Raw genomic sequence first — 26,405 nt, forward strand, 5'->3', positions numbered from 1 at the left:
TAAAATTAAGGAAATCAACTTCGTCCCTCCCAGAAAGGTATTTTTTCCTCTGCTTACCAAATTTCTTAGCTCATGGCTACGTACAGGTATGTGCGACAGCCAATAAAGAGTTAACAACTACATTTGATATCATCAAGTGCTTGTCAGCCATGGCAACCCATGCTTTCACTCTGACACACTTTAAGCACTCTTTTTACTGGCCTATTTTCATCAAATTGGGTTGTGTTGTTTTTCCAGGAAAAAAAAATAAGGAAAATCAAATAAAATAGCTTCCCCAGGAGTCAGCTAAAAAGCTAACTTAGGGTTGATGTGCCTATCCAGCCAAATACTAGGTGTTTTTCTTTTTATTTCATTCAGAATTTGAGACAGCTTTCATAAACTAGGCAACTCTGGAACCAGAAATCCAATATTTGTGGTCGTGAACTATTCCCTTTCCACATACTAATTTAAAGCAGAATAAACACAGTATGCCTACTAGTGGTAATAAATCAGGTGCATCAATGCATTAAACAAATTTTGTTTTTCCACAAAACACTAGTTTATTACTCCACTACACAATTTTCTCAAAGCATTAACATTGTGCTTTATATTAGTCTCCAACATTAAAAAATGCATGCTGCCTGCATGTTTTGAAGCTGTTAAAGGAACTTTAAGCTACTGTCTTAGACTTTACAAATGTGGTTCATATATACAGTTTATTTTGGTTATTACACTAGACATTTGTTCACTTGCATGTTTGCTTCACTAGGTTTAAGGTCTTGAATAAGTGGAGTTGTTTACTTTTCAATGTTTTATAAGAGCTTCTTCATTCAGTGCAGCACTACATAGAGGTTGTTCTACAACAGAAGTAAATCTTATGCCAAAAAATAAGTCTTCTTTTAAAAGTGAGATCAAAACTTCATGCTAACTCCAACAGAATTGTTCATACCAGCTAAGCGTAAAATCACACATGAGGTTAGAAGTGTCCCCTCAGCTTGGATTTATCACGACTCTGTCTAGGCTGCCTCGTATGCAGGGCCACAATATATGCGGTACACGAGGACGCAGAAGGAGGAGCAGGGAGGAGAAAGGAGCTGTGGAGGGACCTCAGAATCGCTGGAGTTAAACTAATGCAGAGAGGTGCAAAGTCTCCAGACAAGCACGGCACACTGCCTCCCCAGACTACTTATGATATATTCTAAACTGACAGCTCAAAAGCTTAAGATCAAATCCAATAAATCCTATTCCGAGGAACTAAGTCAACTCATGACAACCTACTCTCTTACACTCCATTTCAACAAGGAAAGCTATTAAAATTTACCAGAAACAACAGGTCAAGCAAGTAACATTCTGGGCAGCAAATCCATTTTCATTACAACTACAGTGTTTTGTCCACTTATTTTTGACATCTGCAATTAGGCAGGTCCCCTTATAAGCTTTTCTCTATACTCCCAAATCTACATTCATTTCATTTTTCCCTGTATCTTTACAAGAAGGGAGCTTACAATGCCATTTCCCTGTATCTCATTCTGAGTAGTCTGTACTAAGATTTCTGCATTTCAGTTTCCATTAATCTCGTGATAGACTGCTGCAAAGTTGCAGAAACCAGCAAGTCACCACCCTACAGCCACCGTTTCAGTTCCTCCCCACTCAGCTCACATCAACCCTCCTCACTCATGGGCAGAATGTCCCAGCACAAGCAGAAAAGGCTGGGACAAAAAAATCAAACCAGAGAGACAGGCAGAGGGCGAGCAAGGGAGACGCTCTGTCTCCTTGTTGGCCTAAACAGCATCTGTTACTGTACAGCCCAAAACAGACTATCAGGAACATGCCCTAAGAATGGGCTCACACAAAACAGCTTTTTTTGCTACTGACCCACAGCTCTTTTCAGACTAAACACCTAGCTCAGCTCTGGGCAGGATCAAAGCCAAGTATTTCAGCACTTTCAGTACCATCCTTTGTCCTTCAACAACAATATTACAACCCTGCTCAAACCACGCACAGTTTTTCCTGTTTCCTCAAGACATGACAGTAGAGATCAATAGAACAGTAATTAAAGGGATAAATCCACTATCTAGTACTACTACTTACATCTTTAAGGCATAGTTTTTACTTTAGAAAGTGCAGCTTTTCTTTCAGTTCTATGCATCTTTGAATTACGCATCTGCAAATCTTTCAAGTGTATTCCTACTTGGTGTTTCCTAAAGTTAAAACATTCAGGTGTAGAATACCACTATTCCTTATATGAGAACCTCACCCATATCCATAATTCCTGAATTCAAGCCCTAATTACACTCCATAGCCTGAACTGAATTGGGAGATTCCCAGTTATAAATCAAACAGCTGCACATGCCAAACCCTGAACTAACACTACTTAAAATACTTCAAGGATAACACGAAAAGAGCTACTATTCACAAAGTAACAGCAGTGTACCAAACAGCCCTTGGTTTCACAATGATACAACAGAATGTAAGAAAAATTAGATCTCAGAAATTCATACATACTTGTTTTTGTTAAATACTCCACACATCAGAAACAGCTGGTATTCCAGCATGCTGTTTAACTTGCTCCTACCTTATCGTTGGTGTCCAACACAATTGTGCTGTGTCTCCATTTTGTTAAAACTATTGGTTCTTGTAGCCTCCTGTCCAGACTCCTACTCTTTATTATATCCCTCTGCTGCTGTGGCGAAGCATTATACTGAAGAAGAGAAAAATCAAACTATAAGTAGAATCTAATTCATGCAAACAAGACTTGGACATACCATTCATACATCTTAACAGTGCAATCTTCCAAATTCCTGATGTCACCTCAAGGCGGGAAAATAGCCTTGGTTTTATTTTGGATTTAGTCTTCAGAACTGTCCCTTCTGCTGTAGTCCTCTCCAAGGCAGCAACTAAGACCGGTCTGTTGGGATAATACTCTCCACTGGCAGGTAAACGTTTAATCTCTTGTGCAACAGCTTACTGTTGCAACCAATTGTCATACCGAGAACCACCAAGGAATTAGAATAAACACAAGATTTAAACATTGACTCTTCATATTGCACTGACAGTACCATATCACCTGTCCAGCTCTTGTGTAAGAAAAGGAAAACCCTGTTATCTTCCAGTAAGGCATTTCAATTGAGAGTTATGATTGCCTGGATACAATTCTCTTTGACCCAAAGGCTTGGGATGCCTAGGAGAGGATCCACAAGGGTGAAGACTTGCTTTTTCAGAATAATCACATCAAATTACTTATAAAAGGATTTGCTGTTATGGAATGTGCATAAACAAGGAAGATAAATACTTAGCAGGAAATAACTTTAAAACTCTGCAGACCCATAATAGAGAAGGAGAGAACAGATTTATCGTAACATAGGTTTTCTAGTAACTCAAGAGCATCTAAAGGTGTACAGGCTGAGAAAACATCAAGACCATGAGAAGGACCCAGCATTTAATTAGATCTCAGCATTGCAGCATACTTATAATTGCAGCATTGCCATTTTAAATCATCACCACTGTCACTGAGGTAGCATTATAAAGAATTAGAAAAATATTTCAAAGCTTAATACTGAAAAATTTTACTGAATATTTTTTCAGACAAGATCACATCAAGGTATGTTTAAGTCATTAAAATCACATTATTTCTATTCAGAGTCAGAAAACTAAAATGCACAGAGAAAGAAACTTCAGGCAGCATTTGCAGAGTCATGTAAAGGACTAGAATCCACTGGGTAAGAAGTAACAAAGGAAAGTCAAGTGCCCATTTAATTTAAAAAGGTTAAAGTAATAATCTTTGCAAGCACACTGAAGTCTACAGTTTTGCTACTGATTCCTACTGTGAGCTCGGAGCCTTAGGTCTTCAAAGACAGAATAACCTACACCTACACATACCAACAAAGCATAACAAGGTTTAACCTAAATAACATAAATGCAAAATTTAAGCTAAATTGCTTAACACAGTTACATTTATTGCCTAAATAAAGAACCAGCATTACTACTGCCATGGCAGACACTATGCCTGTGTTAGTTTTGTATTTTACTATGAACAGAGTTAATGCTCTAGTAAGTCAATAAATGCTTAAAATGTAAATAACTTTACTGTTTCAGTAAGCTATTTCAATATGCACAAGAATAGTAAAATACTCACAGGTGAATGGATCTTGCACAGTACTGAGAATAAAATATGGTCATTCATGTACAGACAGAAGTGTATCTGTTTTCACTGCAGAAATTGACTTCTGAGATTGCACTGACCTTGTATTGGGTTCAGCACATTTACACTCACATGATAGCTGCTTCCTTACAATGGTGAGGTTTAAGCAACTCTCAGTTTGTCACCTTGTTAAATCAAAAGATGAACCTTCACTGATGCTGCAAGGAATCCAACACTCGCTTACTTTCTTGTTATAGAAATATCCACTTGGTAGATGCTCCCCCAACTCAAACTGTCAGAGCATGTTGCGCAATGTGCAGCAAAATCGCCCACCCGTATTACAACTAAAGCATAGTTTCACTGAAAATTGTTTAGATTTAAGTCGCAGAAGGTTGCCACAAACAACATTCCTTGCTCTAAGGAAGTTCTAAGGCATTTATGTGGCCAGTTCAAACACATTTCTTGCTATGAAACGGAACTGTTTATTTCAGAAATAGATTTACACTTCAGTGACACTGATGATTATTTATGGAAATCCTCCATGCACTTTCCATTTGAGCAACTTAAGGGATTTAAGTTTAAACAATCAATGACTTATTTTCAAGTAATTTATCTTGAATTTAAGTCTATATTAAGAGTTAGGATATGGGCACAAGCCTAATTACAGACAATCTATACTTAAAAGGTGCCTTTGATACCATCACAAGTCAGAAGTTAACTTATCTAACAGGCAAACCCATCTTGAAGGAGAAAAGACCTGTAAAGTAACATGAAACTCTAGTTTCCCAAAACACACTTAACAAGAAAGCAAAGCAACAGAATATGGAGCTCATTAGCAACGTACTGCTAATAACTCAGGAACACTGAGCTATATGCATCTTAGCAGCTTAAATAATTTGCATTGGTGATACAGTTTTAGTAAACTGACAAGTCTTTAAAGGGAACACTTGACATTTTTGCCCCATTTTCTCACAATATAGGCATCATGTAAACATATTTCCTCAGGTGTTCATGTTCGCCAGTTTGTTTTGTTTTGTGTGTTTTATTTTGTGGTTTGTTTTTTTTTGTTTTTTTTTTTTCCAATTCATTACAAATACTAGAACACACTACAAATAGGGAAAAAAAGAAAGAGCTTATGTATTTCTGGGCTCAAGACAAGCCTCCACTTTTAAAATAAGTGGATTGACCTCTGATCTCCAAAGAGAACCTGATACTCCTTCAGACTCTGCATTATCCAACTGAACTAGCCATCCTCTAGATCAGGTAGAGTCCACTGGCTAGAGAGAAGCACCCAGAGCTAGTAGCCTAGCCAGGTCAGATGACACCATCCCTGCTACTCTTTGGTCTGCCCCCACCCAACCTTCTTAGTTCAAAAAGCCTTACACAAGAGTTTCAGGTCAGATTCACAGATTGACACTGTAGGATTCCTACCTGCAGAGCTGTTGCCTCTCCTACAGGCATTTACAATTATATTTCCCACTGTTTATCAGCACCGTTAAGCAACTAGGTTGGGCTCTCCTTCCCTCACGCAAAATCTTATTTTTACGTAAAGTCTGAGCAGGCTTTTATGCCTAAGCCTTGGTGTAAACTTGAAGACAGAGATCAGGCAAGGGCTGTACACTGTAATAAAACTGATCCATTCAAGACTAGACATTGGCTGGTAGGACAATCTCTGCTACACTACGTGCCTTAATAGCATCCTCTCAGGGTGCGACATTATTTTTTTAATTCTAAAGCTTTTGATAATGTAGCACACAACTCCAAATATACACTCCTTGAAAATCCTTCACGTGCTCAGATTTGTCCCATTACATTAAGCCCTCTGGCATATCACCTCACATTGTTCCCCATTTCATTAGGAGCATCTCTTTCTTGCTGTAACAGCTCTTGACTTAGGGTAAGACTAAAATAATGCAGGGTTATTTTCATTGCTGAATCTGTTCAATGCCTTCACCAGCTACTTAAAAGCTTTCTTTGCCTTGGTATAAAATTTTCTAACCCTCTCAACTGGCCAAGTGATTTATATTTAATTTTAACCTGATACATGCCATGGCTCAAGGCTCTGTCCTAGCCTAATTGTGACTGAAATAAACGTAACACCTCAAAGTTACTTCTGGCAGTTGTCCCCATTCTTCTGGAGATGACACAGATCTGTCAGCTTAAAGAAACAGAAAAAAGATTATTCTTGGTTTGCTTAACAACATTCTCAGACAGATGAAAGGAACTGGGTGGGTGAAGGGAGAAAAGAGTAGGAAGCAACAGACAGTGAAAGTTCGTAAAGACCTGAAGTATTTTACTCTACCTTCTTGCAATCAGAGATCAAAACAGCAGGATTTAAAAATACTCTGATATCCTAGTACCCTTTATCACCTTATATACTCTACCATGTTATTTGCAGTTGTCCCAATAACATGTCTGAAACTGAATTTTTAAAAAAAAATTTAAATGTTGCCTCAGAACAAAACTACTCTGTCTGTCATTGGCTTTGAATAAACTTTTAATGCTGCGACGGACATAACACCTGTGTTACAGCTTTTGCTGTTCTTATCAGCTAAATCAATAATACATTTTTTGTAAGCTTACATAAACTGAAAAATAATAATGTTCGTTTTTTCAAGGACTTCATTCTCTTTCTTTCTGTAGGAAGAGAAGATTCCTCATTCTCTGCCACAGGACGTCTGGCTGGCAGAAGCTAGAGGCATCAGCTGCACTGAAGGAACAGAAGCTGCAGAGAACTTGGAGACCTTTGGGACAAGCAGCTCTATCTCCAGAGTACAAGTGACTGAAAGACACCTCTGGATAACCCACTTTGTTCATGTTGCTGCCTTGATGTCTGTTGCTTCACCTTCTAACCCTCTGATCACTGAAACCGCCGATCTTTGAAGACCTCCCAGTCAGCACGGATCGCCACAGGCCCTGCTGCCTGCCCCAGCACAAGCTGGGGGCGCTCTTCCCCCCACTCCTTGTCTGGTAGGAGGGGAAGTGGGTGGGAACCAGCAAACACCAGGACAAAGGAGGAAGACCAGACCAGGCCTCTTGAACACAAATATACACATTAAAGAGAAAGAAAAAAAAAAAAAACACACCCTGACTGCCTTATCATACTTATCTCAGGTTTGTCGTATCACTTGCACTTTTGTCCTTAAAATCCATCTAGATCCTCACATCAGGTGAGACTCTCTCAACTTTTGCCAAGCAACCCCAAATTTTATGACAAGAGTGTAAAGATGATTCACCATCGCTAATGACATTGTTTAGTGCATTGACTTACAGTAGATACGAATGCCAACACACACAATGTTACCTCAAACCAAGCAGCACAGCTCAGAACAAGACAAATTTACTCTAAGTCAACTAGGCCCTATTTATTTTCTTTCACTATTTGATTGCACGATATCTTCCTGCATTGTGCTTTATGGTAATTTTTCAGATAGCATGCTCTGTTTGACAGCATGCAGGTCTTCAACAGGAAAATCATTCATCTGAGTATCAGACGCCTCTGAGCTCATACTCGATGCTGACAGTGCACAGAGAGTGAATTAACAGGCTGCCGGGCTAATTAAGGCTGCCAAAAATGATGCTCCTCTACCTAGTGACTCCTCTCTGGACACAATGAGGGGAGATAATTCTGAAGGAACCTCTGAGAAGAGAAAGTGTAATTGCAACATCAGACTAAGTATTAACAGCCAAAATTAAGCATTCACTCCAGATGGTTATAGTATAAGCATTTTCTTTCAATGTTTGCTCTTGGTCAGAGGATGGCCAATCCCCATGCTGTTATGCTGAGTATCAACATAGGAACACATTTTGAAAATTTGAGAGATTGTTACTCAGTATCTTTGATATTTTTTAATCAGGTTTACTTCTCTTCCTCCTCTTTGAGCTACTTATTCAATATTTATCACATAGTTTTCCTCGCCTTTTTGCCATTTTAAGAGATTACCTTTTTTAAACATTAGAAATTAGAGAGTTCTCATTCCTGAGATCAATTTAACTTTTTTCCCCTTAATACAGATTTCTCATTTGCTTGAATTATAAAACTCATATTAGAAAACTACTAGTTTCTCAACATGACTTAGATATTACTCACACTACGTGGGAAATAAACATTTTATCACAGTGAACTCTGCAGAAAATAACTTATTTGCTGGTTTACTTTTTTTTATAGAACAAACAACTGAATGCACAAGAATGCATAGGAGAAAACACAAAGTTTTTTGTAAGATGTGGTACAAATTACAGTTGAATACTCTTATCCATTTTAAAGAATAATTTAGTATGTTCTTTTGTTCCACTGTAAAAAGCTGGGTCACACTCACCATGAGTCTTATAGACTTTCCAGCAGTTGTCAAACCTACAGCAGAGACATCATTTTTAGCCAGGGCTGCTCAGCTATTCCTAGATGTTATTTAAATATACATAACTGGAGGGCTTTCTATGAGACTGTCTGAAGTAATTTGTTTTGTAACTCTGCCCCCGAAACATATATGCTCACAATTTTTAACACACATACAAGAGTATTGGAAGTGTTACTCCCAAGCACATTCACATTTACAGTTAATGCTTTAACAGTGAAGATTCTTAAGGTTATGGTATTAGCTCAGCTGATGTGCTATTTCCAGAAACCTCCAGACTATTTTTAGTTCTAATTAAGTTCAGATTACTAAGAAACATCCAACAAAAGGATTCTCTTCTTTTTCTGGTTTAACAGCATTACATGACCAAACTATCCCAACACTTTATTTCACAACAAATTTTGGAAAGCAATATTTGAAGTAAATACACTGGGGAAAAAACTGACCAAGAATAAGTTTTTTTTTTTTCCTAGTAACTTAATTTTCATTTAAAGCAAGAGTTAGAATGCTGAAGTCTCTGTGGTTTTCTCTCACCATTCATGAGAGTTTTCAATATAAACTCTCCTTTTTCAAAGCAGTTCTGAGGCCTTCATTGTCTAATTCATTTGTTCCCAAGCACTTTGGAACCAGCTTCAGTAGGATTTTCAAGAAACTAACCTTCACACTTCAATTACTCACAAATGTAACATCTCTGCTGTATATTCTTCAGCTATATAGTTAAATAAACTAGCTAGATCTTTTGCCAAAATATTTAATTTATTCCACAGAATTTAAAGGTAAAAGCTAAGGATTTCTAGAAATACACAGGCTCTTGGACTGTCAATCCAAGAGACATTTGCTCATTTACTTCTGTTAACCTTATATTTGCTGCCACCCAAGATTTAACAGTTTCAAGAGGGAATTAAAGAGCACATTCTGCCCAAATGGGTCATGAAAAATAACTTTCAAGGAAAATTTGTAACAGCAATATGTGATGATTTTCATACAAACAAGAACTAAAAGCATACCAGATCACAAACTCTAAAACAGAGGCTATGTTTCATTCTGTAGGTCGCTATTAATACAACGGAGCTCAAATTTTTGTTTAGAACCACTAAAATATCATGCACTAATACACAAATACTAGAACCCATCCTCTATGCTAATATGCCTCAGGGAACAGTTCTGGATTATCTTTGTGACTTAGTGTAGTTGCATTAATACCAACTTAATTTGCTCTTTAGTTCAACTCCAAACCCAATCTATTTTAGTGGAAAGCAACTTCTTCACAGTCAAAACTTTCTGCACTGCAGAAGTTATAGAATTAAGTACCCAAGACATTATTCCCCAAAACCAACTTCAATTATAGATACTAAACTAACAATTGCTTCTGGTAAAACTGATCTAGCAAATTTTCAAGTTTCTACTTCATCTAATAACTAATCAATAGCTAAGCAGCTTTTAAAACCCATAGTTACAGATGATACTGTTAGGTTTATGTACATTACAAAAGTTACCTAACACATCAGACCAACACCAGAGAATTCACAAAGCTAACAACTCTTCAGTGACTCAGATATAAACTATTTTACCGATGTAATACAACAGTCTAGTATATAGCTTCATTCATAAATTTCAATGGAAACATTTTCACACAAATATTATGAAAGCAATGTCTATTAAGGTTGCTCCTTTCTAAGTGGAAGCAGCTTAGGACACCAGTTTTTGGACTGATGAAACAATAATTGAGAAACATGTTCTTTCATATGCTTATGCACACAATTCTGTGCAAAATTTTTTTATGGTCAGCTCACTATGTAGGATTGAACAAACATCTTAATAGAAGGAAAGATATATACAACTACATCATTATGACGAATGTCCTACAGTTTTTCAAAGTGAAAATTAGAATTAAATACTATTAGGTTGTACCAGGTTTGTGTGGCAGGGTTGTTCCTAGCTCCGTCACTAGAAATTCCTATTTTCATTACAAATTAATATAAACCTGAACACACTTCTGGTGAAACTGTCTTGTCCTCAAAGATACCACAAACCTCTACTGGTTTTTCAATACCTGTCTGTGTAAGGAATATGTTGAAAAACACACCACCAAATTTAGAAAATCATGACAGAAAAATAATGCATTTTGAAGTGTACTAAAAATAGACTACAGTTTCTCAGGAACATCCTGTAAAAAAAAAAAACAAAACACAACCTTTTCTTATAGAGGCTTTCTTTATCACAGCAAAATGACAGCTGTTATTCTGCACCCTTGCATGAAAAGCTCAGTTCAGCAAAGACGGGTCTTCTTTGACATCTAAATAGTTACATAGATCCATTTTTCATGTCCTTGAATATGTTTTTTTCTCTTCACAATCAGAAATTCCAGAAAAATTAAAGAAATAACTAAGTGCAATATACAAGTCCTCTTGTTGTGAGTAACTCCTACTAAAGGCCCCATAGAACGTTCATTGAGGAGGAGGAGAAAGCCCCAAGTTGTCAGTTTCTTTTTTAGGTCACTCACCTTAGGTAACTCCCATTCTGATCGCGAACCATCAGCACTGTAGTAGTACGGTCTACCTTGTTCATCTGCATGTTTTATCCACTGTAGAAAGAGATTTGATGATAAGAAAAGTAATCAGAGTGACAGTTGTAACACAGTAAGTCTCTGATACTTGGGATTTAATGTTAATTTTTTATAAAGTGCCATCCACTTCAGTAGCATCTAGTACACAACCACTATTAACTAACCAAGGTTAGTGAGCAATGAGAGCAACACAGTTTTCAGTTTTCTGAGTTGGGTTCACTAACATTTTTTCCTTCTGTAACTCTTCAGAAAATAGTCCTGCGATATCACACAAGAATTTGAAGATGGCATGTCTCACTCTTAACAACATTACAGTGTCACTTTAAGGAGGCACAATCTTTGCATCACATCTGTGTAAGGATCTTACATATAAAATTATAGAATTGCAAGAAGCTCAACTGCAACTGCTGACCATTTAAAAGACAATTGCACTTGTTCAACAACTCAATTTTTAAAACAACAGGAACATGCGACGCAGTTCCCAAATAAATCGTGAAGAAGATAAGGTAATTTCTGTAACCTCTATAAGCAACTCCCGAGGTTGGTAAAACTACGGGAACTGTGACTAGTTATGCAGAAAGAACCACAATGAGCAAAAATCTACAAGATCATCACCCAAAAACATGCACAGAAGAACTCACAGCAAGACTCTTGGGGCAAGCAGGTTTCACAAGATTGCCTTCCAATAAACTGTTCGTGATAGGAAACACTGTTTTCTATCAATCCCAGTGCAATTAAAAAAAAAAAATTGCATATTTGCCAGAACATAGCGATGTGCTCTACAGATGTTTAGCAGAAATAGATTAAGCAGGATAAAATTCCAAAACTGACATAAAACTCAATTATTTAAAAGCTTCTTTCAAAAAAACCTTGCAAACATCAACAGAAGTGGTGCTTTAATATGGTAAACAAACTACTGTTTCAATTAACACTTTCTGAAGTTAAAAAAACAAAATGCAACTTTAGTGTACAATTAGAAACATGGACGCTTTACAAATATAAAAAAAATAGTCACTTATCCCACATGGGAGAAATTTCTATGATATGCCCAGATCACAGAAAGTTGCCAGTAGCAATTAGAATAGAACACAAATCTGCTGATACAGCAGTGGTTTAACAAGTTTGTCTTCATCTGAAAGCAGTACTGAAAATCTCTAGTAAAGCAAAGGCCGAAACTGAAAAAGCAGCATTATTTTCAGTTCAAAACAATCCTATCTGGAAGGCCTATATAGACAAGAACAGCTCTTTAAAGACAGTAAGAAAAACATACTGGTAGGAAGTTCATTCCTGAAGTGTAACCAATAAAAAAAAATTATACATATGTTCATTTAACATCATCCGATACCCAACTGGAAACAAGAAAACCTTTTCTGATTAGTAAAGAACATACATAAGAAAGAAAAAAAAAGGTCAGTTCAGTTGCTAAAGTTTCATGCATATTTAAGAAACAAAAGGAGATACTGGTGAGGTATGCTTTTCACTTCTAGAAAAGAAATCTGCATTTCCAATAGTGAATTAGTGGAAAAGATTTAGAACATGTGATGAGAAGAAGGAAAAAGTACCTTTTCATTAGTATAGTCATTGGTATATAAGGTTTGACCATGTTCATCCAACTCTTCTGACCAACCCTTTGGAGGAGAACCATACTGACTATCTGACTGGCTGTAACAAGAACTGTGGTCGTTTTCTTCTGATGAAAGATGCTACAAGTAGTCAGAAACATACAAGGCAGTTTTGAGAATGAAAGTGCTTTAAAATCTGAAAGATCAAAGATCGTTTGACTAGAAAGAGAACAGTAATAAACTCAGGGAGTTCACATTTTTATATCTTACATCAGAGGATAAGAGGTGCATTTGTACAGTACAGAAATATTTGGTAATTGCTAGGCATTTAAAAATATTTTTGGAACAACTAGTTTGTATTGATACAACGTTTCAAATTCTATATCAGATTTCAGCTACTCAAATTTGAACTCCAATTTTTTTGTCAATTTAACTTTTATTCCCACAAATTTACATTACTGAATGATGAAGAGAGTTAGCTTGAGCAATCTGCATCGCCCCCAGAAACTTGGGAGACCTGCTATGTTGGTTTTCTAGCAACATCCCTGCTTTCATACCTAAATCCTTTTCTTCCCTTACCGAATAGTATCTGGAAACACAATAATCATTAAGGACAACTCAAAATTCCAGTTGCACCTCTGTGGGTCCCAGCACCTTACAGTACTTGTGCAGTGCATCTTAAGATACTAGGAACGTCCACTCTCCTTCCAACTCTGATGCGTGTGACGATGAGCAATGCAAAAGCCAGGCTTTCCACCAGGCAGAGCTATCCAAGGTGTAAGATTATTTTCTGAACGTAGAAGTGAATTATAAAGTAAGGAACAAGTCTGATGTGTAAAACAGAAAAAAAGATTTTGCACACACTCAAACAACTTGTTGCCTTGTACACCTCCTTGCTAACATATTGCAGCTATTATTCGAAGCATCTATTCTGTGCATCAAAAGAAGAAAAGTCTCCCTACATTCATCTCCCACAATATCACCTCTAGGCCAGAGACTCCTGAGGAACTCAGTGCAGGTTTCCTTTCACACTATTTTGGACCCTCGGCTAGTAGGAGGCATAACACTTAAGAGGGAACGCATCCTGCTATTCAGAAATTATGATAGTTAAATATTGACTAAAGTTCAATAACACAAGTATAAAGGTTTTGAGGAAAACTATAAAGTAGGAGAAAGGCAATTTTAAACTAGAAAAATTCCTCTCCTGAAAAGCCTAGATCTTGCAGAAAAAAATATCCAGGTACCAGAAACTCACCAGTTTTTAAAAGTCAGTGCTTTTAGAGACCATGTGTTTAGTGACATTTCCAAATAACTATTATATAGGGGTTTGGTGCTACCTTTCTAAGTTCCTTACCGCTTGTGTGACAAACCCCCTAGGCCGACAAGACCAGCTTACCAAGCACAGTAAAACCCACGGGAAGTTTTCGGGTCATTAATAAAGTAACCTAAAGAATGTACCCTCTAGAGCCTACAGAATGTCAGCATGTAAACTCTGGGTTAAACAATGGCACCTCTCTTTTACATGGGGCAACATGAAATTCTGAAGTGCCAATTTCTAACCACTGGGGAAAAAGAAGTCATCTTCAGTCCCATTTTTACACTTGAAGAATTAAGACTGAGGAGCTGATAAGAGTGCTATTGGCACCATTTGAACTACTGTTTTATCAGATAAATACGTGTATACAATATAGCTAAGTTTGCATTATGTTTTAATGGTTAATATTAAGTGAATTGACATGTTTTATCAAATTAGTAGACTTTGGAAATTTTTATTATTACTATTAACAGGATTTATCACTGAATAACATAATGCATTTATATTTGCTTCTTCCAAGCAACTCCTGATACTGAGTAAGCACTGTACACATGTAAAACTAAATAGAAGACTTAGAAATGAAAATTCTCCTAGACAAACCACTGTTGCTCAGTAAGAATGAATGTTAATGTGTCTATCTGTAAGGCACCTATACAATAATAGTCTTGATGCTTCAAGGCTTAACTAATCTCAACGTACCATACAATGTAGAATTTAGCCTTTGCAGATGTAAACTTGAACAAAATTTGTGAGTTGTTACAAAGTCTACCAAGCCAAGGCATGCCTGGTCCTTCAGCTAGTATGAACAACTGCTGAAGCTGCATCAACAGGAGTTAGAGAACACTGGCCAAACCACATTCAGCAACTTTAACTTCCAACACTTTTTCAATATTAACTGCCTATATGCTTTTCACATACCATCCACATTTTTTCTCAAAGTCCCATCCCCAATTATACTACACAACGTTTAAATAAAGCCATATTAAGCAGACAGCTACCCAGCGTTACTCCTTGTAAGAACTTCAGTGTAGCACTAAAGGGAATTACAGAAAAGGTCACCCACATCATTGCTTCTACAGTCTTTCTTGGCTTTTTACAATTTAAATGGAAAATTCTTGAGGCAGAGACCAGCCCATAATCCTGGATTTAATTAAAAAAAGGAACAGTTAAGGTCTCTCTTTATCACTTCACCAGTCCAGTTTTGAAAGTTACTACTACTTCTAAAAATCAAAATAAGAAAGAATACTGACTAATTAAAGAAGCTAGCATCCCTTTATTACCCTTTTTTTTTATTTTGAAACAAAAAACTGGAAATGAAAATGCATCTTGGCCACAGGTTTTAAATGTAGTTTTCAATTTAAATGAAATTCTGTTGCTTTTTTTACAGCTTGCTGGTTAATTTTTTGGTCTCTACTTCACATTATGGCCACCTAGCTCAGTATTAGAGGTTTGCCTTTCTCTCATATGAAGACATTTCACTCCTTTAAGAGTCCACCTTAATTAAACCACTTTACTATCTGACAAATTTCTCACAGTTACTGTTAAACACTCCTTCCTCAAATATATTATCAAGTCACTACCTCCAATAAAATTTATCTGCAATTCCAAAATCTTATACACTTTCCTAGAGGCCCCATCAATAGGACTTCACTGCTTCCCCCCACCCCATCCAAATAACTGCCATAACTACAACTGTTTTCTTTGTGACATATCTGTTGCCAACTTAGGTTGACAAATGAGGTACAATTTTGTCCCTTCTTAATTATCCAATAAATTTAAATTTCCTAATCACAAATTTTAAGACCAACTATAAGCTATTTCATGTTCTAATACATTACACATATATTAGAACATATGAACATTCACAGTTCTAATTTTTACATCACCTTGCCATTTTTCTACCTAATATGATACAAGCTCCTGAGGACAAATCAGTAGAACTGCAACTACCATTTAACTTCCCTGCATTTGCTCTTTTATTACTAAATCTGAAGGGAATGTGCATAACTCAGACTGGTGTGTAAAAGCCAACATAACTTCATTATAATAATCTGTAGTAAAAACAGATTTAAGACATTTGCTCAAAGTCTTCCTGTTAGACAAAATTTGGGATGTCTTATATTTTCACTGCAGCTTAGGCTGCGATCTCAACCTTTATTCTAAGTATTTTGGTTTAAGTACTCAGAGGTCATAAACAAAAAGGTGAACAAGAACGGTGGAGTGCGAAGTACACTCCGAAATACAGAACAGAAGGCAGGGGGAGCACATTCAAGATGAACACATGACTGCTGGAAAAGTGGATTGACATGACCTTGCAACATATATCTCCCTAGACTCAAGCTTTGATAACCCAGTCAGATAGGACACAAATTACTTAAGGAACTTGTGCTACTGGAAATACAAACTTGTGTCTAGTTAAAAATTAATCAAAACATGCATCATCCATTGGTCTCACAAAGACTGAAAACTTGACAGATATAACTGTCTTAAGGCCAATCTGTGATACCTCAAGCATCACAAATAAACAGAACTAAGCTGAAATAAGCCATGAGCAATTACAAAAGGGTTTTTCAAAAAAGCTTTCTGAACGTGCAACCATGTGCAGAAGTCATGGTACAGAAGGATGAGTAAGAGTCAGAGTGATCACTTGCAGATGAGGAGGGAGAAAGAATTACTGGAAGTCCTTCCATGGAAAGAAGGAAGAACAATGACGGCAGAAAATCAGTTACATTCACTACAAGGAGAGTTACTACTCAAAAAAGCAATCACCTTATCCAGACTAAAAGACTAAAAGAGTCTTATCTAGTAAAAGGACAATCAGTGAGCAGTTAACAGACCACTGCCAGAGATACCAAACTAACAGCCACGAACACTTCACTAGTATATCTGTTGCTGCCACTAGCCTGTGGCAAGATTTGGCTGTTTGAATGCTTGCAGATGTCACAGCTTCTACAAAGGCCACTGGCAAAAGCAACGAAACGGTCCCTTTTTCCTTTCTCTCCTGTTCCTGGCCCTAATGTCCCAGAGGTAGACTTCTATGACAGGGCTTCCAGGAATCCAAAATTCTTGAGCAGTCCACCATTAAATTTTGAAACTAAGCAGTGTAATAGCTCAGGAGGAAACCCACGTAACCTATACATATTTGAAAAGGGCATATAGAAGTGAAATATGTGGAAGATTTCTTGATAAACGTTTGTTTTTTCTTCAGTCAAGAAACTGATTAACCTAAGTACTGTTTGAACACAAGAGCACTATTTTAAGCATATTTAAACACTAATATCTGTCTCACAACTATTCCTTTGCTTTATCTGACCCACAGCAGTTCAGACAAACACACACCACTGTCTGGCTCTCGCTAGCAAACGGCTGCACAGAATATATCTGCACTTCAAATATCATCCCAAATCATATTTTAACATAAGTAACTTCACAGTAAGCTTCAACCTCTTAAGCAAGATCTGCAGCAAAGCTCTGCAAAAGGTTTCGCAAAACCAAGAGAGTTTGCATGATGAAAAAAATCCATTGATACATCTACAGAATATGCTTATAGGCTGAACGCAATCCAGTCAAAAGCTCTTAAAGCCAATTGCCAAAAGCTGGGTTGGATTTCCTCCCCCCATCAGCATTTGCTACCCTTGGACCTGGACACTTGGCTAGGCAGAGCTTCTACCACAGCACATCCAATGTTCTTGTCTTCAGATCTCTAGGATATCATTCACAGAACAAAGAAAATGATTTTCTCAAAGTTAACACACTTTGATAGCAAAATACTTTTAACTGCACTTGTTTCTAGTTTGTCCTATAGCTATCCAAGGCTCTACACAGAAATCATTGACAAGTATGCAAATTCAAATCTCCTAAGCAAGTGCTTAAATAAAATGCTGCAACAAGTCACCCAGTTAAACTTGCTTTTTATATTCACTATGATTGTTCTACCTCTTTAAGAATTAATGAATTAAATAAAATTTGAACAGTCACAAATACCCCTTTTTAAGAAAATAATAATTTTAAAGCATTATAGAATATGCAGAATTATTAATAGTAGGTAAGTACAAAAATAAAAGTAGATATATTTTAATTCGACAGAAGCTTCAATTATGTATTTTTGATGCAAATGGAAGGTGCTCTAGAACTCCATGAAGTCTGGTTTTCACTCCAACACTCTGGAGTTCTCTACATCTATCTTAATCTCTACATCCACCTTAATTCTTCTCTACAAAAAATATTTTCCTCTACTAAGAAAGACATCTCATATTTAAATTTACGACCACAGCATTAACCAAGCAGTAGCAGACACCTGTATATCCCTTCCCTTTGTTTTACTCTGTATTTAACTGATTGTTAAAAATAAGTAATTGCCCTTGCCTTTTCCAATGCAGTCCCATAAATCCTGCTTCTAGATGCACTATCACATTCCCTGTTACTTCCCCCCCTTCTACCTCAAAAATGTGCCAAATACATGGAGAAAGAGAACACACCCATGTCAAAGAAGTTATAATGGTCGTCTTATTCTAATGTAATTTATAGTCCCATTAGTTTCAAAATATCTTCGTTTTCCTTTAAAATAAACACTGCAATACCTGCTGAGGAACTGTAAAGCATTTTCACAACTTACTGCTCTCCTGCACATTTCATGTACGTAGTCTTGTACACAAAAGCGACTGAAGAACTGCCTTGTTTGCTATTTCATACCAAGACACATGACCAAAAAGACAAATGAAGACATTCCTTGAGATCTCAAAACTCAGTGATACTCAGAATTCCACAGCAAAACAGCATCATATGCATTACAGTCTCATTGCTTGTGATCTTAGGAGGAACTACCTCATGATCTGCATGGCTCTGGGAATCCCCTTTATTAATGCTTGCATCTCGGGCCCACCGTGGAGGTTTCCAGGTTCGTTCCTGTGATCCTCTGTTGTAGTAATAACAGCGTCCTGTCGTATCTTTATGGGTTTCCCATTCCCCATTTATTTGGACTGGAGCACTTGTAGGTAGTGGAGGAAGTGCAGACTGAGATATTTTCAGTTCTTGTAAATTAGCATAAACAGGTGAATCAGGCCTCCCTTGGCTTGGTGGAGTAGTTGGCTATTGAGAGAAGAAATGTATTGTTAAAGAGCAAACAAATTTTAGAATGCTCCCTTACAAACCAGAATATATTACAGTAGTAAAACAAACCAACAAACTCCCTTTTTTTGTTGTAAAGTAAAAAAGCACAGAGGAAAGTCACAAGATCCTGGGACACTAAAACATTAGATTGTTAACTGTAAGGTAAATATCACAAGCTATATTTATTTAATACTGAAACTATTTTTCAGCATTTCTCCAGATAACAGACGATAATTATGTCTTACAGAGGATTCGAAATACACTGGAATCATCATCAAAATAATTATATGCTTGCCTTTGTTGAAAAACTTCAGCTTTACAGTTCAAGTATTGCTCAGGAACTGTTAAATAACGTGATCTTGTTCAAGACCAAACATAGTATTTCTGACATGCAATTTCTTATGCAAAAATGGTTCCCCAACCTTTCCGCCTCACTGCTAATAGAGATGATGGCGAATGCAAAGCAGCACTTTTCTCAGCAAGATCTAAACAGACAGTTCAGTTGGAAAGATAAGCACAATGTTGTGACTAAGAAACTCTGGAAAACACCTGGATGGTTTACCTGTATGTCTTTCCTAAGAGATGCTCATTCAAACATATTCTAGGCAATATCAGGGAGTGTTCCGATTACCACTTCCTTCTTATAAAGTGGATATTCATATCCACATAATTTTATTCATATACATACACACAAGTAGAACAACAAATATTTACAAGAAAACAAAACACTAATGACAATTTCTCATTAATAAGTAATTTGCTAACATGAAGACCAGCAGAAAGCATGGTTAAAAGTCAATGGCACTCACTGAAACCATTGAAATAAGCCACTGAAGTGTTTAGGAGAAAAATACACTTTCAGATGTTCAATTCTTAAAGTATAATAAAAGTATATTCTGCCTGGTGGGTTTTATATAAGAGCATGTGTTTCCACAAAAGCTGTGATTATAAGATTGTGAAAGCAGCTTGTTAGTAAACCAAACGGAATAGTTTTCTGGTAATTCACTGCCACCTCTGTATTTTAGGGCATGTTATTTAGGCACTCTAAAGGAAGGAACTATATAATTTATACCATCCCTTCCCCCTGCATGGTTTTAATTCATAAACTTTGCTGGAGCCAAGTCCTTGTGCCTCTTGTTGCATCTTTCACAGAAAAAAATAACATGCTGCGTTACACAAAAGATCTTTTATGATGTCCTTTTAAACATTAAAATCATAAACTGCTAATCTAGGCCACATCTAATCATAAATTATCAGGGTTTGCTCAGGCAAGACAGCATATTGGACCACACAATCAGATATAAACTGATTGCACCATAGCTAGAACCAAATATGGGCAATATCCACAACCAAAAGGGGAAACAGCTAGAGAGGAAGCTAATGAGATTAAAACAGGCACAAACTTGTTTTGTGTGCCTTTAAAAAAGAAAACACAGCTTACTAGATAGGGCAAGAAGAGTATCTTTAAGGCAAACCACAAGTGGGAAAAAAAAATTGCAGGACTGGCAAAATCAGAGAGCCAAAACCAATTAGTATCCTCCTCTACCTAATTCAAAGGAAAAAAAAGTCTGTTACACAACTTGATAAACAGTGAAAGACTACTTTTGTATTATCCAAGTCTCAACCCACCGGCTTTTTTTTTTTTAAGGGGGGGGGGGACACACACACACACACGACCAGAATGGCTGCCTTTCGTAGAGTTGCTTCTGAGAACACTAACAGCATAAAGAATGCTACTATGAACAAAGCATCAACCCACCCCCCCGCCCCGGCTTCAGGGCTGAACCTCAGTTCCCTGAGATGCTGGGAGAGTAACCTTGATCAGCTCCCAGGTGCCGCTCAAAGCCTCTCCCCGGTGTCATCACTCAAGAGCATAGTTCTGCATTTGCTTCCCCATCAGCCCGCAGAGCTGTATTTCCCACATAAACTGTCCTGCCACTAAACCACCGGGCTTGTCATTTGAAGCAACAACGTGCACCTGCACTGGGGAAGGCACAAACCTTCAGGTTCTTCCTCTATTTCAAGGAAGCGGCAAAAGCAGCACCACCAAGCGCCCTGGCCGCTGCGGCGGGGGCCGGTGGCTTGCACAACGCTTGTGTCCTCCTGGAACTGCTCTTCCACACAAGACAATACGAAGGCTTTGCTGTCTGGCCTGCATTTGCCAGTTGTTTTTATAATTAAGGCAATGAAATACCATTATTAGAACAACAGTTCTGTGTATTAATAAAAGCATTTTCCAAATAGAGAGCCTATGGCACAATATGCCACAACATTTTCTCAAGCAGCAGAGAAGAATATGGCTCAGAGGTTTCACACTGAGGTTTTCAAAGTTTCCAGTATTATAACCAGGACAACTCCAGATGAAACTGCAGGACAAACTGTGCTAAGCCAACACTGGAAACTCATGGCCAATGTACTGCCCCATAACTCAGGAAGCATACTAGTTAAGCTTAAAACAGTAACATGAAAGTGTAATGACGGGGTTTCTTCTGAATGCCTTGTACTTCCAAACTCAAAACACCAATTTCTGGTTTTCAAGGGAAAGCCAGAACTTTTGTCCTGAACAACAAACAAGACAGCTAACTGTCCTGCCAACGAAGCCTCCAGCTACTTCCATTCCCTGCTGCTCTCACTTCAGATTTTTTGGGGGGAAAATTGCAAGATTTTTGAAAGGCACCTGTAAATTGCTGCTTTCAGCGAGCCATCAATCTAACAACAACACACAGCTTAGCTCATAAGTACATCATTGAGGGATACAACTTTCTTATCAGGAACTATTTTAAATAACCACACAGCATACCATAATACTTCCTCATACCTCGAGCCATGCAACAAGGTAGGTTGCTGTGCCTAGAATAATGCCCAGTTCAACAGCACCCAACCTCATCAAGGCTAATTTTGTGAAGCATTTCTCATTTATTGATAAGAAAATGAGCTTTTAGAAGGCTCACAGTTTCCTGAAATTAACTTTAGTGTACTTTCTACATCAGTGTTGGCAGGAAGGTCACTCTCCCCGGGAAGGAGCATCCTGCCGAAAAAGGCAGGTCCCACTAGATGTCCCTGCAGAGCTCCCGGGCCCTGCACCACGTTGCAGTTTCATTTCAGATCACTGCTTTGTGTTCAAGGCTGTGTTCTGCAAAAACCTTTAATAGCTTCAAGTCAAAAAGCATATTAATTTAACTCTATCCCTTTCATTTACCAAACTCATTACCAATTCCAAATAGATAAAGCATTACCTAAATCAGAAAAGTTCCAGACCACTTCCATAGCTCTTTTCCCAAAACCAGACATACATAGTTAAGGAAAACTTAAACGCATGCTAAATGTTAAGCAGATCAGTATGTACACAAGGACTTTCATCTAGAACTTCACTCCCTGAGCTTCATTTTTGCACTAATGAGCTCCAAATGCCCATAAGCGTGGAATTAAAACAGACTCCTTGTCTTCTTACTATCAGAATCACAAGAACACATCCTTCAACATGCCCACGCATGCACACACAAAATGCCTTATACTCAAAACATTTCAACACGCCTTTGCTATTTGATATGCGTTTCAGACTTTTTCACATTGCTTTCTCCTGCTAAGAACAGTGAAGAACTCTTGCTAGAAAAGTGATAAATTAGAAAGCAGAAATACTTCTAAAGCATTACAACTTGAATGAAAATTGTACAGCCCACTAAGCACTATGACAACTTCATTAATTTAAGGTCCTCCCCTTGAGCTCAGTAATGCTCTGTACTTTAATACTTCAGAAATCTGCCATATTTAAGTTCAGTCTCACAGAAAAGTTCGCTAGCGAATTGATAAGGAAGAGAGCTTAATGCAGGCAAGACAAGAGTTTACAGGATCAACACACAACAAATAGGACCAATAGGGATTGTACACACAGCTTTTTCAGAACACAGTTTTTGTACTGACACAGGAGGGAGCAGATACATGCCTTAAAATAAAACAACCTGTTAATCATTTCTGAATGAACAGTCAACATTTTCAACAAAGGCCGCAGATAGGCTATCAGGCTTCTGAACACTTGAACTCAGTGCAATGAAAAGCAAACTTACTGCACTTCACAAGGCACTTTTCATTACCAAAATGCGTATCAGCTTCTCAGAGGATACCTTAAATTTTAATGTTACCTTATACGAATGGCTTTTTTCAGATGGCAGTATTTCTTTAATGGTTCAAAATTAAAGCAAACTTTAAAAAAAGGTTCAGTGCACTCCAACAGTGTAAGACTAGAGATTTCTTCCCTATCCACCACCTAAAAATGCTTTTGGTTTATTTTTACACAACGAGAAGATACTGCATCGAAGATGACAGCCATCAAAAGTCAGAAAACAGGATTTTGCTTGAAACTGGCAATTACCTTTCTCCTTTTACAGCACTTAAATCCAAGACAAAAACTTCTAGAAAACAACTGCTTAAAGAATGACTGCAACGCTAGCCTGTGAAACATGACCCAACACCCGATTCTCCCTCATTTACAAATGAACTGCTTTAGTTGTTGTTCCTCCCTTTGCAGCTTTTCCTAGTGCTATGAGCTTGAAATTAAGAGCTTCCATTTCAGTAGCAGCCTTTGGATTGCTGAAAGTAGCTGCTAAAAAGGAAAAAAAAAAATAAAAAGCAAATCTCATCTTAATACTCTCTATGAAGTTACGAGCAACAGATTGTCCATACTAATTCAAAATAATAGCAATACACTGGAGGAAAACAAGGGAATACCAGCTTTTTGCATCAGCAAGCTGCAAAAGGAGAAGAGGCACATCCCACAATAGCCCAAGACAGGGAACGAAGCATCCCAGTTCCCTCAACAACCGAGCTTCTTGCCAAGGAATTGCCACTGTCCTTTTAGAAAGGCCTGGGACTTCAATACCAGCTTTATTCAACAGGAATTATATAAAAGAAATCTCAAATACTCTACAGTTTCATTTTCATGAAATGACAGCTTCACTGGAATAATTAGCTCATCTCCTCCTTCCTCTTTCTCCTCTTAGCTTATGTTCTTGCAAACATGTTCTGGATCCTACTTTCTTTCTAATACATTCAGGCACATTTAAAAGCTGCTGTAATGCCCAAAAATCCATGAGGGAGATTTTTCAGCAAGTTCTCTACTACATCAGAGGTGAAGACAGAAAACTAAACTGACAAGCCAAGTTGCAATGGGAACCCAAACAATTTTTTTATGTACTAACCTCCTCCAACTTTAACTGGATAACTCACTCTGTAAGTGTAAGGAACACATGACAGTAAATATTATAAGCCTGTTAACAGCTAACTATAAATTTCAGACAAGCTAGCCTAGTGCAAATATTAAACTGCACTGAAGTTCTCATGTTCAGTCGAATTGCCATTATAAAGTCATAAGAACAAATTAAATGCATCACAAAGCCATGTAGAATTAAAATCATCCCATACAAATCATTGACATTTATTTGCCTAGTGAAGGCTGTTAAAATGCTTAAAATGTCCCATTTAAAAATTAAGCAGATATATTCAAAGTAATTATTTTTTTTAAATGGCTATCCAATAACTTTCCATCACATTGAAACCAGTAAAACTAAGCATCTGATTTACTACCACTAATTCTATCTTTCGGTCAATTTTGCATTTTACTTAAACTGAACTAGATGCTGAGCCTTCTTCTATTTCTGGAGATATTCACATACAATTTGTTTTAATAGAAATACGTCTAGTAATATTTTGTTTTATGAAACTGGATTATGAAACGAAGAGTCTTAATACATAGGACATCATGTTCTGCCAGAATACACGTGTTATTTGAGCCATTGAAGTTCCCTTCTGCCTTAGCTGTCCCATAACACACACACACAAAAGTTCACAAAGTTGCCAAAAATATAAATCTTTATCTGGTTATATTTTAATGCCTAATCAATTTTAAAAAATAAATCTAGATGCATAGGAAAAAACTCTAAAACTAAATACATTCCCTCTTCTCGGTAGCCCAAAAAAAGTTATTTAAATTATCTTCATACTCATCAACACAATGATTCATTAAATTGTACTGCAAAAGTCCTGCACCAAGGAAAGCCAAGAGGTGGCTTCTTCTATCCCATTCACAAGCACTTATGAACAGAAGTGGAAAGGGGCTGCAGCAGGAGGGCTCCTACAGAGCTACAGAGGCAAGCAGCTGGTGGTGTCAGAGTACCAGTGACAACACTCCCAGATCATCCTTCATAAGCGACCGATCAAAGAAAATTGATGGAAAACCTGGTTTTTTCCTGTACACTCTACAGATTTCCCATTCACATTCCTGTAGTGCTCAGGAACATCTATCTCAGTAAGCAAAACTATTACATATGAACTTAGGAAGTTTATAGCAATAAAAGAAAGTATACAATTGATCGAAGGATTGTAACAGTGATGTGAAATATTTTTTAAAAAGGGAATAAGATGTTACAATGGGATCCTTTGTAAAACACGCACAAAGATGACAGTGTTTACCATACTGGTACTTTGCCACTCGCACAGTCTAGCTTCTCCCTTCCATAAAAAAGCTTTTGTCCCAGGATATAGACAAAGCTGCTTTTCCTATAGTAGAAAATTTAAATACCATATGAAAACACTTTACTTCATACATGCTTACACAGCAAGCACAGCAAGCTTACCCCCATTAGGAAAGAGTAGCCAAATTTAGCAACATTGAAAAGTCAGCCAGTAAATGTCCTTCACTCCTTTTTTTACCCTGTTCACCATATAAAACACTGATACTTTCAACAGACATAATGTAGTATCTGTAACCTACTTCAGAAATTAAGCCAGCATCCTGAACAACCTGGACATACCTTGCAGTAGCAGATGTACACATCTATTTTTCCTCCACCTCCAAGTGGTCTCAAGTTGGTTCTGTAATAAGGACGTTTCAACAATACTAGTAGAAACACCACGTTTATTCTGTGTTTTAGTTCAACCAGTGTCAGTTCTTGACCTCTGGGGAGACCACAGTACATGTCTCAATGCAGATTTGTGAACAATAAAGCTGCTAGGAATCACTTGCAGTGTCTCTCAAGGATTATAAAAAGTAAGACAGTAGGACACTAAGAAAACACTAGGAAAACCTAATGTGCTTTTTTTTTTTCTCCAGTGGAAAACTGTTCTGTAATATGCCAACAGCTGGCATATGGCAATATCACAAGAGCAAAACAAGTTCTTCAGTTGTTTTAGAAGTGTTACAGCAGAATTACCAATACAGCAGAATAATCTCTTAGAAGTTTCAGGAGTACTGGAGAGTCCCCACCTAACAAGCAATTTACTGTTTTAACTGATTTAATGTATAGCTGCACAACTCACACGCCTCAGAGAGGTCAAAGTATTTTCTTAAAACAGATTATTAACATCTTCATGGAAGACTTCTATG

General features: G+C 37.3%; 1 protein-coding gene across 1 annotated transcript in view; it reads right to left on the reverse strand.

The window, feature by feature from the left end:
• The window catches only part of LOC104470331 (rho GTPase-activating protein 12-like), a gene marked incomplete at its 3' end in the record, with an annotated part of 51,487 nt that overhangs the window by 3,871 nt on the left and 21,211 nt on the right, over positions 1 to 26,405 (reverse strand). The window contains 4 exon segments of the mRNA XM_010085200.1: positions 2,555 to 2,680; positions 10,979 to 11,059; positions 12,604 to 12,744; positions 18,743 to 19,006. Of these exon segments, the coding sequence (XP_010083502.1) occupies positions 2,555 to 2,680; positions 10,979 to 11,059; positions 12,604 to 12,744; positions 18,743 to 19,006 (612 nt within the window).

The sequence above is a fragment of the Pterocles gutturalis genome, unplaced genomic scaffold (assembly GCF_000699245.1).
Source record: "Pterocles gutturalis isolate BGI_N339 unplaced genomic scaffold, ASM69924v1 scaffold40875, whole genome shotgun sequence".
Lineage (NCBI taxonomy): Eukaryota > Metazoa > Chordata > Aves > Pterocliformes > Pteroclidae > Pterocles > Pterocles gutturalis.